Source organism: Ursus arctos, unplaced genomic scaffold (assembly GCF_023065955.2).
Source record: "Ursus arctos isolate Adak ecotype North America unplaced genomic scaffold, UrsArc2.0 scaffold_14, whole genome shotgun sequence".
NCBI classification, from domain to species: Eukaryota; Metazoa; Chordata; class Mammalia; order Carnivora; family Ursidae; genus Ursus; species Ursus arctos.
Genome location: NW_026622808.1, coordinates 43,743,211 through 43,761,198, shown reverse-complemented (window position 1 = coordinate 43,761,198; position 17,988 = coordinate 43,743,211). Strand labels below are relative to the sequence as shown.

The 17,988-nt window shown below is 51.3% G+C and overlaps 1 protein-coding gene across 1 annotated transcript; it reads left to right on the top strand.

The window, feature by feature from the left end:
- The first annotated feature begins 12,390 nt into the window (after positions 1-12,390).
- Positions 12,391-15,630, top strand: FEZF2 (FEZ family zinc finger 2). Its single transcript, XM_026500367.4, has 4 exons — positions 12,391-13,248; positions 13,599-13,733; positions 13,932-14,064; positions 14,971-15,630. Exons 1-4 carry the CDS (start codon positions 12,391-12,393, stop codon positions 15,228-15,230), a joined length of 1,386 nt encoding a protein of 461 aa, XP_026356152.2. The 3' UTR covers positions 15,231-15,630.
- Positions 15,631-17,988: the final 2,358 nt, after the last annotated feature.

Below are 17,988 nucleotides of genomic sequence, written 5' to 3'. Positions count from 1 at the left end.
GGGCTCGTCTTTCATTCCCCAAGCAAGCTCTTATTTATAGAATGTTAAGTTTCTCCCGTACATAAATTTGTACCACCTCCACTCCCACCCTCAAGGAACCTATGGAGGTGTGGGTGGGAGAGAGAATGAGAGCTAAAGGAAATCTTTATTCTGGAATTAAAATAAATATCTTCCCAATACCCAAGGAAAAGTCTGGGAAGCCTTCCTTTAGTTAAAAACTAGACATTTTTAAAAATATTAGTAAGGAAACTAAAAGCATTAGCATGCATTCCAGAACCACAGAGGATGGAAAGTCAGTCTGCCTCGGAACGAGTCAGTAACTAAGAATCTTGATCTGTGCTGAGCGTCATTACAGGACAGTAGGGAGAAAGTCTATATTTGTAAACCAGCATGAAGCTTATCCTGTGCTTAGACACTAACCACGTGTGGAAAAGAAATACACGTAGCACGAAATGCAAAGCTGCAAGGTGAGTTCAAGGGTGTACGTGGCAGAGACATAAAGAAAAGAGAGCATAATTCCTCCAGTCATTTGATTCATTCAACAAACCAAGTGTGGTTGTTGTCCACTGGTGTGGACACTCTGCTTGCTGTGAGGCGGAGACCGAAGCTGAACAAGAGAGGCCCCTGCCTAAGAGGAGGTCACAGGCCAGGGGGTTTAAAGAGCAAAAATGTACTCTCAAAGGAATGTTCAAGGAGTGGCAGAAAGAAGGGCAGCATCTTAGGAAGTGAGTTTTTAAAATTGCTAACACCACAGGGATGCTGTCAGCAAAATTCGGGCTATGAAAACTACAGAACAAAAAAAAAAACCTGAATTTTTTTTTTCAGGAAGTAAATTGCACTGGGAGGAAAAAAAGAGAGAGGGAAACAAATGTATAAATCAAAAGAGACTTAAAAGGCTTGACGATCATAATGGATGGACCTTGTTTGAATCATAATTTAAACACAGGATTAAAATATGACATTTATAAGAAAACTGGAAATCTGAACACCGGGTATTTGATGATGTTAGGGAATTATTGTTAATATTTTAGGTGATGGTAGTTAAATTATTTATGGATGACAAAATATTATGCCTGGGACTTGCTTTAGCATACTAGGAGGGCAGAGTAGCTGGGAATGTAGAGGAACTGGGATTGGCCTTGGACTGATTTTATTGGGGTTGGGTATATGGGTTCGTTATATTATTCTGTGCTCCCATTGAACACCCCTCATATTAAGGTTCAGTGGTTTTTTATTTAGGAGGGAAGATTCAACAGAAGTCACAAAGGTAAATGAAAAGCATGCAGTTCGCTGGCTAGGGAGAAGCTCAAATTTGGCATGAAAATCTAGCTCTTGTGAATAAATAATCCTCCACTATGTGCCTTCTTTCCTATTTGTGTGAAGAGTGGCTGGACCACTCTTCTTATCTGCTAGAACTTCCTCCTTCTGGTGCTTCTGATTCTTTTTCTAGGCATGGTGAAAGATTTGCACCAGTCCACCTGTTCTCAGGAGCGTCCCCCTTCTGGCCAGTGAGCTTGCTTTTACAAACATCTGTCCAAGGCCAGGGCACAATCCTTTGGGTGACTTTTGTGAGAGTGGCTGACCACCTTGGCTTCATTAGCCCAAGGCTCCCACTCATGGGGGTGCTATGCCTCCAGCTACAGGTCAGCACCCACATGCAAGACCTAAGGGGGAGCTCACCCAAGAAAGGACAGAGAGTCTAGAAGACATGAAGGGACCAGCAGCTTGCTTTCTGACTGGGGATTTCTGAAGAGCAAGGCTTCTCAAGGAACTGTTCAAAACCTAAAGCAAGCTGGCACCATTTTGGATGCCACAAAATATGTGACACTGGTCTCCCCTTTCTCTGGCAGATTCTCTCTCTGAGATACCCTTTCCCATATTTCTTCATCTCTACTGTCACCCAGGTCAGTACCATCATTTCTAAATTCCAAGTTCTCCATAACTTGGTACCTGAGTCCGTCCTGGGCAAGAACATATGGGCAGAAATAGCAGTGAGAGACCATTTGGGATCTATCAGATTTGTAAGGATTTCTTTTTCGGTGATAATGCCCAGTGTCAGTGCAGGTGCTGGGAAAGAGGCATGGTACCTACTTCTGAAAGGCAATTTGTCAGTTGAAATTTAAAGCTTAAAAAACGTGCATATCATTTGCCATAATAATTCTACTTCTGGGAATTTGTCCTATGGGAATTAGCTATGCACCAAATGTATGTATGGGAATGTTCCTGATGGGAGCTATTGCAAAAAAGAAAATGTGAACGACTTAAATATCCAATGATAAAGGACTGTTTAACTCAGCTACAGCCATATAGTGGAGTACTACAGAGACATGAAAATTATGTCTTAGTAGTATATTTAAAATGGGAAAATAGTCAAGCTATAATAAGTGGCAAAGCAGATTATAAAACAGTACATCTCATATGATGTCAACCCTGTCAGTACAGAGAAAGAATGTAAGCTAGTGCATCTGTGATTTCTCCATAGCAGGATATGCATACTTTCAATAGTCTTTTTAATCCTCTGCTTTTCCCAACATTTCTTCATTGATTACTTTTTAAATCAGAAAGAAAAAAAACCCCAGAGTTTTTATATACAAAAACAAGAAAGTGATTCTGGGCAAGCACCTGGCTGGCTCAGTCCGTGGAACATGTGACTCTTGATCTTGGGGTTGTAAGTTCGAGCTCCACCATGGGTGTAGAGATTACTTAAAAATAAAATCTTAAAAAAAAAAAAGAAAGTAATTTATTTGCCCTCTTCCTCCTCCTCCAGGCAGACTGAAGGACCATGGTTATGGGTAACATAATGGGTAATAATAATAGCGAACACCTGCGGAGTGCTTTCCTTGGCCAGTCACGGGTGCTTAAGTTTTGTGCATTTTCTCCTTTAGTCCTCGACACCCTGTGCCCAGGTAGATGTCCATCTCCTGCCAAAGCTGGGCAACTCCGGCTTGCAGAGAGGTTTTCCACCCTGCCTGTGGACACACAGCTGACTGATTAGCCAGGCTTCTAACTTGATCTGATTCCAGAACCCACAGTGCCACAAAGACACTCAGCCCTACAAAACCCAGCAAGGAGTTCCATACTGTGCCATAATAGCATGCTCCAGGGAGACCCTAGTCCATCAGACCAAAATCCTATCTCTAGAAAAATCACCAGGCAGTAGGCTGCAAAAGGGGGAGTTTACCCACCCATCACAGATGCCTCCAGAAACCTGTTCTTTATTAGTTCAGCCTGCCACCTCTGTTGGAACGGGAAGTTTCTTATATTTTCTAACTTCCCTGTCAGGTAGTTCTTTGGATATGCTTTTTTAACTTTTTCCCTCTAACTGTCCTCTTTGAGAATCTTAGACCAACCTAGCCGCACCCATTAGCCGTTCTTCATTTCTGGGCCTGGTTTATAGAAGGTATTGACGCATGCCTATTGGTTGAATGGAGTATAAGCTGCATCCGGGCAGGGATCGTGTCTATGTCCGCAAGCACCGTATCCCTGGCATCTAGAGGGGCTCAATATAGAAAATCTCAAGATAGGTGTGCTGGCTAACTAATGCATTAATTATATCACCTTGGGTCTTATCTCCTCTCACTCTGTCAGGACCAGAGAATTATTTTTAGTCTATCTAAATTAGAGCACCAGTCCTTACCTCCTCACTCCTCCCTTAATTGCTTTAGTTGCAGGTTCATGGTATCGTTCTTAGAGTGCTGAGATCAGATTTGTAACCAGTGCCACTGGCAGAATTCACCAGAGATTTGCACAAAAGGATTGTCAAGTATTTGGTTTGATTTCTGTATCCCAAGGCTTTTTCCTGCTAAAATAAACTTCGTCACCCTCTCCCAGAGCAAAACCGCTAGTTCTGCTAACTGGGTCACTTGCCAGAGAGCCAAGATTCTGTCTTTTTCCCCCTGGTCTTGTGTAGGGCCAAGACCCAGTGAGTTGAGCTCTAAAGACTTGCCAAGGCTTTCTATTAATGCCAGTTCGTACCATCATCCCGTACCCCACCCTCCCGCCTTCAACCAGACCCTCCACCTCCCAAAGCAACTTGCCAGGTTGTGTCTCTGGAAAGTTCTCAAGGCAGTTCCTGGCCTGACATGTTTCACCTGGTGCCCTGGGCAAAGAGTACAGGTCCAAGGTCAAAGCTGCCATCCTTCCTCTGAGGTCGTGGGTAAGAAAAAGGCTTCAAATGAAATCCCCTGATTAAGCCAAGCATTCTTGAGCCCATGGCAGGTTCCCTGGGAAGTTGGATCAGTGGTCCAGGCTCCAAAGACAACTGTGTTAGGAGTTTGGATGCAGCTTGTTTTTTAAAAGTCTATATGAGAGACCAGTTAACTAATGGGATTGTCTGGTCTAGAGGAAGAAATTCAAAGAGCATTACTCAAGAGGCAGGTGAGCATTGTCTTTTTGGGGATCTGGGGAAGGGGGCAAGTCAGACAACTTCATGCTAATTATTCACTTATTTAACAGATATAGAGATATTAGAGACATAGAAATGTGATCAAATAGGTGTATTTAACAGATACGTGAAAGTATAACAAATACAAAGAAAATATTCAAATAGTAAGTGTACAAAGTTTGATAAGTATCCACAAATTAGAACCCAAATCAGGAAATAAACCCTTGCTAGCACCTCAGAACCCCCTGCCTCGTATCCCCCAATTTTGCCTATTTTTGAACTTTTAAAAACGGAATCATGCAATATGTAGCCTTTTGGATCTGTTTTTGTTCAGTATTGTTTATGATATTCATTGATGCTATTTAGTGTAGCAGTGGTCTGCTGATTTTTACTGATGTATATAGTATTTCACTTTGTGACCATACCATTATTTACTTACCTATGAGTTCCACACTTGATGGTTATTCAGTTTCCAGTTTAGGACTATTACCAACAGCACTGCTATGCACATTCTAGTCCACGTCTTTGAGTGAACATAGGAACACGTTGCCGTTGAGTATATATTTAGGAGTGGAGTTGCTGGGTCCTAAGGAATGCAAATATTCAACTTGAGTAGATACTGCCACCAGTTTTTCAAAGTGTCCCAATTTACACTGAGCCAGCCGTTCAGGCTCATTGCTTAGCTCTGGGTTTTTAGTATGGTGGTTAGGAGCACCGGTTCTGAAAACAAACTCTTCCCAGTTACATGACCTTGGACATGCTATCGAGCCTCCAAGAGCCTCAATTTTCAAATCTGTATAATGGGCATATGACTACATACTTCATAGGAAGACGTGAGAACTGAGTAATAGTGGGTATTAGCTTAGTACGGTGTGGCATGTAATGGGCCCTCAGTAACAAGTAATCAGCTACTGATTGCTACCCTAGCTTAATTCCCAAAGAGAGAGGGTCTGTGTGAGGGAGGTAGCAAGGGAAGCAGCAAGAGGCTGATTCATTCTGGATGGAGCCCTACTCAGCACCTTTGCAGTTGGCATTTTGTCTTTACCAAAGTCGACCTACAAACTACCAGGTGGAGCGCTCAGACGGAAACCTTGACCCAGGAGCGCAGAAGATGGGATTCGGCGAACAGCGGAGACCTCAAGAAACCCGGGCTGGGAAGAACTTTTTGCCTGCACACCTGGGAAGTGCCTGTCAAAGCCAAACCAAACCCAACCACCCACCAAAGGAGAGAATGGAGAGTTTTGCTTCAAAGGTGATCATAGCATTTCAGCTTCTTATCCAGCGGACCAGCCAACACAGACCTATGCTGCCCGGCAAATTTCCAGAAGTTTGGACGAATCTGAAATCAGTTCCTCTCAGCCCTTTGCCCCTTCCAGTCCTTCCTTTTCCCTGCCGGCTGAACTCCAGCTCTCAGCACTTAACACTAATACCTTTGGGCAGCCTCCACCGCGGAGTTTAACTAGCTGCCAAGTTAAATAACGCCGAGGATCCTAAGCCATCTTCCCAGGAAGTCAGAAACATTCAGCACCCGAATTAGGCAGGGCCAGCCACTCACCAAAAGTCCTTTTAATCTCATATGTGTGTGTATACGCACACACAATACGTGTGTATTACACACACATACATGTATGTATATGTATGTATATGTGCGTGTGATATATATATCAATTGTTCTTCATAAATGATTGTTTCCTCGGGGTTGCACAGCAAAACCGCATCGCAAGAGGAAAACGCATTTGCGTGGGGCGCCTGCCTTCCCACTGCGCCTCGCAAAATGACACGTCCGCTGACAAATTGCGCGAGGGTACTGGATCAGATTCCTAATTAAATGGCATTTCTAAGTGAAAGGTTGTCGATAGCAGTGAATATATATACATATACACATACATATATACACAATGCGCATACATAATGGATATATAATATATATTTAAATATGTATTCTTAATTACATATATATTTAAACATCCACTTAATTTGATATCATATACACTTTCAGGAGTCAGAGAGAAGAGCGCACTAAACTTGAGTGGGTAGAGACTGCAGATCTGCTCTTTGGGGAGAATCCCTCTGGCCTAGGAGCGGGTATTTCCAGATTTCCAAATACGTAGCTAATGTCCTCTGATGTGACTGCAGAGGGGATTGGGAGGATTCTGGAAATCATGATAGGTTTGCACCACCGCCTGATTTCTCCTCTTGGCTGCAAAGCCGGCCGCCCTTGGCTTATGGGCGCCTCTCGTGTTCAAGGGTGAAAACCAGTCTGTGGGTGCATTGAGATTTGCAAACTAGTCCCCGAATGCAACGGGTGCTACAAAACCGCCGCCGGGTGCAGTGGGACGGGCGCTCGGCCACCCTGGCTGTGGGCGCCGCAGCCTCCCTGAGGACGCGGGCAGATGCAGACGGCTCTGGCCCATCTGTCCCTGGAGGCCCGGGCCCGAGACTGTGCTCGCGCGCTCCGTGCCGGTATCCGGAACCCGGGAGCTCTCCGGGCGCGCCCAGCCTCGCCTGGCCGGGGCATCGGGGGCTCTTTGTCTCCTGGCCGCACTAATCCTGCAAACCGCGCGCACCGAAGGCGGAGGCCCCCGAGCCTTGGACAAGCCCGCTCCTGGCAAGCCGGTCCGAATGTTTTCAATAAAATGCTTCCTGGGGGGGGGGTGGAAAAAAAGAGGATCGTAGAAAATTTTCTCTTCAGAAGTTCATCTATTTTCAGCGGTTACGCGTGGCACCATGTAAATCAGGTCCTAAATATGCCTTTAGAAAGAAGTAAGAAAGGGAGGGAGGGAGGGAGAGCGCTTCAACCATCAAGTTTGATTTGGGGTTTTTGGTTTGTTTTCCGAACAAGTTACGGAGGAGCGGGGAGAAAACATCGAATCTGCCCGGTGGGTGTTTCCCCAAGCCCAGCAGCCTCGAGCACGCCGCCTGCCCCCAAGCTGCTCAGCTCCCTGGGGAGATGGCAGGAGGCTGTATTGAGTATTGCAACCTAATACTCAGGTGAGAAAACAACAGTAATAATATTTAAAATAATAGTGCCTCTTGTCATCTAGAACCAGCAGATGCAAGCGACCAGGGCTGGAGCTGCCGCACCTTTTCTGTAGTGGAAATGCTCGCCTTTTCCCCTGGGTGACGCCAGCAGCGGTGCAATGTGAGCTTTTGCTCAAGAAAGGGTTTTTCCCCTGAGGTTGTCTACACCCCGGGAAGGCGTCTGCTAAGTAATTTGTCGTAAAGTGAGGGCGATTCCTGGCATTAAACAACAACAAAAAATTGAAACAAAAGTCATCATTACAGTGTTGGGGTTAGTGACCATAAAAAGGCCAGAGGGAGGGGGCAGGAGGAGAGGAGAGGCTGTAGCAGCGCCAGTCATATTTAATATGCTTCCCACAAGAGAAGCCCTTGCAAAATCAATAGACAGCCGCCAGCTGTGCTTAAACCTGCGATTTCAATTAAAACATTGCGCTCCAGTCCTTGGGGTTGAGCCTGGATCCCCAGTCAGTGGTGTGCGAGTGGCTTGGCACGGGTGTGGCGTCCCACGGCCGCAGATCCCGGAGGTCGCCGCGTGGGTCAGGCCCAGCGGAGCCGCGGAAGCGCCTGGCCTTGGCACCCTGCTCTGCAGCGTGGGAAGAGCCCAGGCCGCCGAGGGGCGGCAGACCTAACTCTGGCGGGGTTTCCCTACCGTGGCCGAGGTGTTGAGGACCAAGCGTGGGCCAGATGGGCCGAGGCGAAAGCGTCTGGCTTTCGGCTGAGGCGGCGGAACAAGAAGGGTCCGGAGCTGAGGCCTCCGGGCGGAGGAAGACCCCACGGCGGGTCCAGGCCTGGCAGACCAAGAGCAGTGGGCGGCCGTCCGCACCGTCCAAGTGCGGCTGACCGCCGTGGCCCTCAGTGTAGAAGGGCGGCTCCGAGCGGAGCGCGCGCTGAGGCCTAGTGGGCCTCGCCTGGGCCAAGACCGCGTGCCTCCCGGTGAGGCGGCTTGCTCGGTCCAGTTGCCCACCCAAGGCACCTGCGCCTCCAAAGTGGAGCTTGTGTACCAGTCCGGACTGGGGAGAGAGATGGGACTTCTCATACATCACCACAGTCTTGGCCCACTTCTAACCTTTGCTTTGAGGGACAGGACTTCTCTCAGAGCAGGAAGCTTTGGAAAACTTTATTTTCCATAGAAGGATTCACATCCCTGAAACACCTGCTTATCCCTGGAACCTCCTGTTGCCCTTCACCTGGAGTTATTTTGGGTCCCCCCCCCCATCGCTGAAAATGTGTAGGTAGAAAAAAAGTGACCCCTCATCTCACAGAACTCTGACATCAACTTCATAAAATTGTCAAATTTTCATTCCTATGGTTGTCCCTCTTTGTTTTGTTTTGTTTTAACATTTCAGCCTCAAAAAAAAAAAATGCTGCAAATGAGAATGAATTTGAAGGGTAGGGGGGGCAGCGAATGGAAATCTCAGCACTCCCTCCACCAAGCGCCACGTTTCCCTAGTCCTCTTTTATTCTGCCTGAAATCATCTCGTTTACAGAAAATATTTGTTTGCACTATTAGTTGGTACTGGAGTTAATTACTCAATGTGTTAACGTGAAGTAATATGTATAAAAGTAGGATCAGTGTTTATTGTGTGGGTGAGCTGTTGAGCAGTGCTTGAATAAACTGCAATTAGGGTTAGATAGAGATTAATTAACATGTGAGTGGCAAGGTGTAAAATAGTCTCCAACCCTCCACTTCAATATAATCTGCGGGCGAGGGAAGGAGAAGTTTGTGGAAGCTAATTAAATACTTTTATAAAAGCCCGTGTATTCACCCAACATTTGGAAAGAGAGGCACATTAGGGGCAACTTGTTTTTACCCAAATGTTTTCTTTCTGTGGAGGTAGCACTCCTTTGTGATGCCGGGGAGAGCGGGATGGCTTATGCAGTTACAAAAAGCGCTAGGGATGGCCAGGCAGGTTCACGGAAAGCCTTTGGAAGCCTTTCAGCCTGATGGAGCTTTCAAACCAGCAGATCTTTCGTGCTGCCGAGATCAACAATTACCCAATTTGGAAAGGGGGTTGGGGTGCAGTGCCGGTGACTGAACGAGACACGCAGGAAAGTCGGGATAGAATTTCGGGTTTTGAGCCCCTGCGGGTGTATTGATACTATTTCAATGTCAGGGTGAGTTGTTGGCTTGTTTCATGTTTGGTGGCGGTGGTGGTGGTGTGTGTGTGGGGGGTTGCTCTGTATTATTTTCACACTAACATAGGGATGGGGGTACACTGGGTCTGGAATTCTGCCTTTCTGAACATCTAAATTCAATGGGCTGTATATGGAAAAATTTTTTTTCAGCCGAGGAAGCTTCTTTCTAGCTTCAAAATCTGGCAGTTTGGGGAGAAGGGTTTTAGGGGGACAGACTCGTGCCTGCTGAATTGAGGGGCAGTAGAGGCGGTCTCCCAGCTTGGCAGGGTGAGAAAATCAACCCACTGAGGTCGCCTTCCAGGCCACTTTCCCTCGGAGACATCTCTTTGTTCCTTCCCCTTGCTTTCCAAGCACACTTTTCCTTCCCTCACCTGCCAGGTCAGTATCGGGTCTGAAATTGCCCGTCAGAGAGGGAGTGGGTAGTAGAGAGAAGTTCTGAAGGGGAAAAGGATGCTTTGCCTTCAGCTAAAACTAGACCTTTCCCATTCTTTCCCTGATGGTTTTCTGGGGTGTTTTGCAGCTGAGAGGCCTCGGGCAGGATACTCAGTTTCTCAAGACCTGTTCCTGAGTGAAAAAGGAAAGGGTTTCTTCCAGTAGCATTTTCTTGGGCTCCACAAGATCATGTATCTTTGGAGATAAAATTCACTATCAAAACCTCAACCCTGTTTGCTCATATTATACCCACCGTAATCCTCTTAAACTGTGGTTGCGGCTACAAAGCTCATGGTCTTGCAAAAGCCGGCTGGCAAGATATAATTGTCCTGCAAACAAAACTGTCCAAAAGTTTTTTAAAACCCCTGCACCCCCTCCTCCTTCCTAAACCTAATTCTCTCGCTCACTCTCTCTTGCTAGCCGTTCCCCCCCCCAACCCCCCATAAGAACCCTCAGCCTCGACCACTTTTGTTGTCGCCAAGAGCACCAGGCCTGTTGAAAGTGCTGGAGCGTCTTTGAGCAGTTTGTTGTGATACGCAGGTGGAATGGTCTGCAAACAGATGAATTCAGCCCCTCCAAACCGAGCGTGGAGCGCGCTGCTTTTGTGCGCCAGGCACAAAACGCTGAATTCCTCCGAACTTACTTGGGGCCTGTCTAGAAAAGGGCCTTTTCTTCCCTCTGCTTGTACCTCTGGCCACACTAAGTCTCTGCCCGCCCCCCTTCAAGCCCCCTCTCTCTCCCCTCTGATAATCCTTCTCTTTATTTTAGAAAAACACAAAACCCGGTTCCACGCGGTGCTTTAGTGGCTAAAAGTGAAAGAGCTGCCTTGGCAGAATTCAGCTCTATGAATCACTTCGGAAAATTGGTTCGACTGAATGGCCTTAGGAGGAAAAACGTTTTAATAGGATCCAGGGGAGGTTCTGCTGTTTCAATCTGCTCCTTAAACAGGTGGAGATTGGACCTTCTCAATTATACAAACAGTAAGTACCCATCAGCAGGGAGAGCTGCCCTCCGAATCCTCCCCGCACGCAGCCCTAAACCAGCAGCGGAGCCGGGCTTTGCCTCAGAAACCCGATCACAAATCAGCGATTCTGATCGATTAGGATCTCAAACAGTCCTCCAGCTTGCTGTGCAGTCTCCCCCAGCCGCGGGCGGGGAGTCGGCCAGAGAGGGGGAGGCGCACCCGCCGGGCGCCGAGGCCCCCGGGATCTGGGCGCGCGGCCTTGCTCTTCCGGACGCTACGGGGTCGTCCTTAGGCGGCGGGAGCTCTCTCCCGACCTCCGACGCCAGCCAAGGAGAGCTCGTTGTTTTTGCATAAATTAATATTTCCCCATTAACAAGTTCCCCCCTCCAAACGCGGCGCCCGCGTCCATGCGCCACATCCTAATGAGGTAATTATCATTTGCGCGTGTTCGGGGCTGGCGCCGGCTCCGTGGGTAAATGGCAGTTTATTAGCACGATGCCCAGCTCGGCTGCAGAGGGCTAAGGGATAGTTCAGCGACTAGACGGACACCCAGGGGCCCTTTGGGGCGGCGCGTGCAGGACCCTCTGCCCTCCCCGCGTCCCTCAAACCTATAGGCCCCCAAAGTTGTGAATCACGCACAGAACTCTGCCTGGGTTTGGGCTCCCCCCACCTTCTTTCCACCGGCAAAACCATCACGATTCCTCCCCCTCCCCCTCCCGTCTCTTCCCTCCTTCCCGATTCGCGAACCGCTCGCACTTTCCCGAGGGGAGCGCGGGCGCCAGTTGCCTCCTTTTAAAGTTTGAGGGGCGGTGGCGGCGGCGGCCGGCAGGCGCGGGGGAACACAGGGGCCGCTACGGGAGCCGCGCCGCCGCCCATGTCATTCCACTTCAAGTGACTTCATGTGATGTCAGCTGAATGTAAAAGACAGTGATCTCACGCGGAGGGGAAGATGTTTGCCATCAAAATGTGACAGAGGAGACACGCTGCATGGCTCGGAACGCATCTCCTTGGCGGTGGGGGAAAGAGGTAAATGCGAGGTGGCTCTCCCGGTCCTCTTTAACTTTGCCCCTTCACTGTCCAGCTCCCCGCACGCGTGGCGGAGGCCAGGGTCCAGGGAACGGCTCAGGGGGGGTTAATTTGAGGCTCTTTTCTTTCTTTCTTTTTTTCTCTCTCTCCTTTTCCTTTGTAAACCCTCCCCCTTCTTCCCCCTTTCAAAGTCTCAGGGCAGGGGCTGGTGGGTTCCTTTGCGCGCCGGGTTAATGGGCGGTAATTTGGTACCCTTGGGTGCACTTTGTTCTGCCCCTGTTCATTTGAATGCAAATGGGTGACCTGGACCCGACAAGGTGCTTATTAAATTGCGGTTTCCCTCCCTGCCTTTTCCGGAATGCAGACTTAGAGGAGAGAGGCTGCGCCCTGGCCCAGTCCGGCACGGCAAGGCTCGGCTCGGCGCGCCATGGCCAGCTCGGCTTCCCTGGAGACCATGGTGCCCCCGGCCTGCCCGCGCGCTGGAGCGTCGCCGGCCACTTCCAAGACGCTGGCCTTCTCCATCGAGCGCATCATGGCTAAGACGTCGGAGCCCCGTGCGCCCTTTGAGCCCCGGCCGGGGACGCTGGAGGCAGACGGCGGCCAGGGCAAGAAATTGCTCAACCTCTGCTCGCCGCTGCCCTGTATGATCCCCCTCCAGCCCCTAGGCTACGAGGTGCCGTCCAAGACGCTGCTCAGTTACTCGGAGCTCTGGAAAAGCAGCCTCCGGGCGGGCGGCGGTGGAGGAGGAGGAGGAGGAGGAGGCGGCGGCGGCGGTGGCGGGGGGGCCCCGGTGTGCGGCGCCAGCGGCTTGTGCAAAACCAACTGTGGCGTGTGCTGCAAGGCCGATCTGGGCCTGGCGCCGTCTGCGCTGCCGGCGGGCAGGGTCATCAAGCCGCAGGTCATCAACCAGGCGGTGGGGCTGCCGGCCAGCGGCTCGCTCTACTACTTCAACTACCTGGACTCTGCCGCGTACCCGCCGTCTGAGCTCCTCGGAGGCCACCTCTTCCCATCCGGCCTCCTCAATGCACAGGCCCCCGCCGCCCTGGCTGCACACCCCAAGCTCTTTTTGCTGGAGAACGCCAAGTTGGCCGGCCTGACCGCGGACAAGTTCCCCCATCCGGCCCCCTATGCCCATAAGGAGCGCTTGCCCGCGCCACTGGAGCAGGTGCTGAAGGAGAACTCGGCTCTGACCGCCGAGCGCGGCGGCGTCAAGGGCCACAGCAAGCTGCCCGGGGGCTCTGCGGACGGCAAGCCCAAAAACTTCACCTGCGAGGTGTGCGGCAAGGTGAGGCCCTGGGTCCTCGGGGGCTGGGAGGGACGAGCAGGGACGGCTGCTTTCCTGAGGCAGCCTGGACCGCCCCGTTCTCAAGTTCAGTATCTCCCCAGTAGCTATCTACTACTCACACTGGGGGGCCTAGTTGGGCCTCAGTTTCCCATTCTGTAAAATGGGGATGTCGTTGTCAGCGGCCACACGGGACTGGCGTGCGCAGTGGGTTGGGAAGCGTTTTGCGGAATGAAAAGGGCTCTGGTTTCTGAAGGGAGTGTTGGTTGGGGGATGTAGGCTGTGGCCTCCCAGTTTGATTCTAGTCTCTCTCGGACGGACACACCACAAGGCCCCCTCGTGTCCTTCCATAGGTGTTTAATGCTCACTATAACCTCACCCGCCACATGCCGGTCCACACCGGAGCCAGACCGTTCGTGTGCAAAGTCTGCGGCAAAGGCTTCCGCCAGGCCAGCACGCTCTGCAGACACAAAATTATCCACACCCAGGTACGTGGCCCCCGGGTCCAGTTCGGCCCGCGCGCAACACCCCGCGCCTGAGCGACGGTGTTGGGAGAGGATGGCAAGGGTTCCCCTTACCCCTCCCGGGGGCCCCGTATCCCTTCAAGTTACCCCTTCAAGGTGCCCCTGAGGTGGCCTCTCCTGGCCCGGGCCTTGGCCTCACTGTACGCGCGCCCCTTTCCGCAGGAAAAGCCGCATAAATGCAACCAGTGCGGCAAAGCCTTCAACCGCAGTTCCACGCTCAACACGCACATCCGCATCCACGCGGGCTACAAGCCCTTCGTCTGCGAATTTTGCGGCAAAGGCTTTCACCAAAAAGGTAATGTGCGGGGCGAGGCCCTCTCCTCACCTCTCACCTCGGGACTCGGCGGGTCACTGCGAGCGGGAAGGCAAAGAAGGATCCGCAGAGAGGGAGCGTGAGAGCTGCAAGCTCGGGCGCAGCATTTCTTTGGAATCGGGTTGTGACCGGTTTGGGTGGAAGCTCTCCGGGCCGGGTTAGTAGACCTTGCTGGAGTCAGGCTGATTGCACGGGGAGACTCCGAATTCGGAAGGTGGGAAGGAAGGAAGAGGCCGAGGGAGAGGAAGTAGGAGAAAGAGAGGCTATGGCCCTATAGAAAAAGCTTGCCTTTGTAGCCGGGACACCCCTTTCAGATGAAAAAAAAAAAAAAAAAAAATCGAGGCAAACTCCACCTCCTGGGAATAACAAGACTGGGGGAAACCCTTACTGTCCCCTGCACCTCCAGGCCCGGCGCCCGGCTTGGGTTTTCGGAGGCGCTTTTGGATCTCCAGGTGGTAGCCGGGGGTTCCAGAGGGAGTAACTTTTAAAATGAGAATATAAACAGAAAATGAGGGACGAAGCCCGGGCTCGTGCGAATTTCTTCCAGCGAGGCAGCAGTCGGGAGAAGGACCCGGTGCTTCTCTGGGCTGTGCAAAAGTTTCCCGGCCAGCCGAGCGCAGCGGGAGGGACGCGGCGCGGGCCAGTGCACCGGGTGGGGCAGGGGCGCGGGGCGGCTACGCGGGACTCGGCCCTCCGTGCTGTCGTGAGAGCCTTCGGCTTGACGCAGACGAAGTTTGACAACTTCTTCACTCGGAGAGGTCGCGCCCGCCTAGCCAAGCGTCGCCTTCTTTGCGTGGGCACCTGAGCCAACCCCGGGACGCTCGGGGGGGGGGGGGGCCATCCTACTTCATTCCCCCCCCCTCCTTTTTTGTTTTTGGTCTCCCGTAGGGAACTACAAGAACCACAAGCTGACCCACAGCGGCGAGAAGCAGTACAAATGCACCATCTGCAACAAGGCCTTCCACCAGGTCTACAACCTGACCTTCCACATGCACACCCACAACGACAAGAAGCCTTTCACGTGCGCCACTTGCGGCAAAGGGTTTTGCAGAAACTTTGACTTAAAGAAACACGTGCGCAAACTCCACGACAGCGTGGGGCCTGCTGCCCCCTCCACAAAGGACCTGACTCGGACAGTGCAGAGCTGAGAGCTACTGCCTCGCCCTCCCTTCCAGCCCCATCCAGCCCCAAAACAGATCACACGTATAAACTTATTTCTAAAATTAAAAGAAAATTAAAAAAAAAACTATAGCAGAGAGGCTAAAATCTATTTATCGAAACCAGCATATTTTTTGGAAAGCTAAACTGTTTCCTCGATGACTGGCAGCAAACGCGTGGCTCCCACCTTTGTGTATTCGGGAAACTTATTTAAACCCAGTGCGCTGAAACGCATTTCCTTCCAGGCCTCCGCTTCTCCTCGGGCGGCGGGTTTTCACCCCAGCCTGTCACGTGAACGCCCCGGAAGAGCGCGGCGCCCCCAGCCATCTTTATACAGCCATGTAAATCCTCCTGTACAAGCGAACTCGGAATATATACATGTCTAACACAATAAACAGAATCGCTAGTGCTCGTTTTCTTTCCCCCCTCTCCCCTCGCCGCCAGGTCAGCTCAGCAACCCCAAAGAATGAGAAGGAAATAGGCGTTTATAGCATTTCCCTGTCCAAATGCGGCTTCCTTTGGGGTGCTGGGGCCAGGGCGAAGCCAAATCGGTGTTCCTGCGGCGCTTGCATGTTAAGAGCCCCCCCACCCCCATACACACCCGGAGTGAGGGAGCAAAGGTCTATAGCGGCCTACACGTGGTGCCAAGTTTTTCTTTGGTGACTGTTCCGACGCTTGGGATTCTGGGTGTTGCCTTATTTGGGTGAGAAAATTAAAAAAAAAAAAAAGGAGGAGGAGGGGTTAAAAGTGGCTGGGTGTAGGAGAGCTGGTTTAGGTGCATCTTTCAGCAAATCGCCTTGCGGCGCGAGGGCAAACGGCCAGGGCAGTGCCCAGCCGGGGAGCTTCTGGGCATGTTCCCTTTTCTGGGAGACCTCAGGCGCGGGGGCAGGGAGACTCTTCCTCCCAGTTTTTTCTGGAGACAAGAGCTGGAGGCCAAGGGTCCGCAGCCCAGCCGGAGCTCTGGGGCTCCCTGGCCGGTGCTGTGGACCCGAGGCCAGCCTCCGGATGCTGTGCGCCCTGCCGCGGGAGGGCGCACCCGGACTCCGGGAGCTCGCAGCCGCCGCCTCCCGCGCCCTGATTACCGCGCAGTTAGCCCATTTTCTGAATAGCTATCTCCGCCGCCGAGCTCGCTGATGAAATGATCTCACGCTTGCTTCCTAAGTAATGACCCAAATTAAGAGAGAAAACAGAGACCCTTCAAACAGCATTACATTAATCATCTAATCATTCCCAGGAGGGGGTCGGCCGCCGCCGCCCCGTTTGATTCGAATCTGGATAATCAAGAGCTCAGATTACTGGCTCGGCGCGCCAGACCTCCCCCCACTCCACATACACACTCTTAATATTCGCGCCGCGATTCAGCCCACGTCTTCTGGAACAATGTTCCCCGGCGTGGGGAGAAACTGTGGCGCCGGCCCGGGGAGTGCGCTCCACGCAGCCTCGCCATTGCAAGGGCTAGGGCGGCGGCTGGCCGCCAATCCCACGCGGATTTCCACGGCAAGTGGAGGTTATTTGGAGGGAAAGATAGTTGATGCAAAAGGAAACTCCCTCGTAACTTTGAAAGTGACTTGAGTGCCGGTTATCCCAACACCCGGTATACAGTAGGAGCTCAGTGCTGCTCGCGCCAGGGGGCTTCCACGATCTTACACATTTCCCGAGGGCTTGCTCCATTCCAGGCACTCGACACACGTGCTTTCGAATGTTCACAACAACCCTCAAGCAGAGGGTGAGTTACCAACGAACAAAGAAATTGAGGTAGAGATAAGCCAACGGACATGCCTAGGGCCACAGGACTGGGTAAGGCTGGGATTCGAAATCCGGGAGGCTGTTAGGGAATCCAAACTGCCTTCAGTTCTCGTGGGTGGGGGATGAATCTCCAGGTTGGGACCCGCAGGAAGACGTTCGGCTGCTGCGTGGACGCTCTGTACGGGTTACAGCCAAAGGTTGAGTCCCGCCCCCCGCCCAATTTGCAGACCCATTGCGCAGGGGAGGAGAATTGTCGATTTTGTTTGCACAGAGGACGGCGACAGCTTCCTCAGGCTGTCGCGGGAGTATTTTTAGTACCTCCGATTCAGAAATAGGAACGTGTACATTAGAATTCCATTTCCTGAAAGGAGAGCGTCCTCGTTTTTGTAATCCCCCCCCCCCCCAAGTCTGGGAAGACGCAGTGAGGGGAGGGGGAACGAGGAAGCGGGGAGGAATTTAAATGTTAGCTCGTTCTGGCTGCAGTTCGCTGAGGAGAGATTGGGACCCAGAGGGATATGCAGATTTAACTCCGAAATCTCCATGGATGCCACAAACCCCAGGAAACCCCAGGATGGGCGAGGAGGACTTGGCGGCTAAGGATATAGAAATACCGCCTTGCTTTTCCCAGACATCAATCCCCAGGGGGATTGCGGGCTGGTTTGAGGAGTCAGCTTTCCCCCCTATGCTCGTACCAGGTTTTATTAGACCCTCCTTATACACACACACACACACATACACACACACACCCTCCCCCATTTTGGGAGATCCGGTGCCCTGTGACAGTCCTCTTAACCAAAATCCTTTCCTTCTTTCATTCCTGAAAGGATCCTTTGCAGATTCACTTCTTGGAGACCAGATAATGGGCAGGACAAGCCCACCTTCCTTTTAGGTAGTTTCAGAACTTTGGGCAAGGGGCAGACACCACAAAATTTAGTGCGAATCATCCACTTGGAGAATTGGGTTAAAAAGTTGGCCTGTATGTGGAAATCGTGATCAAGTTCT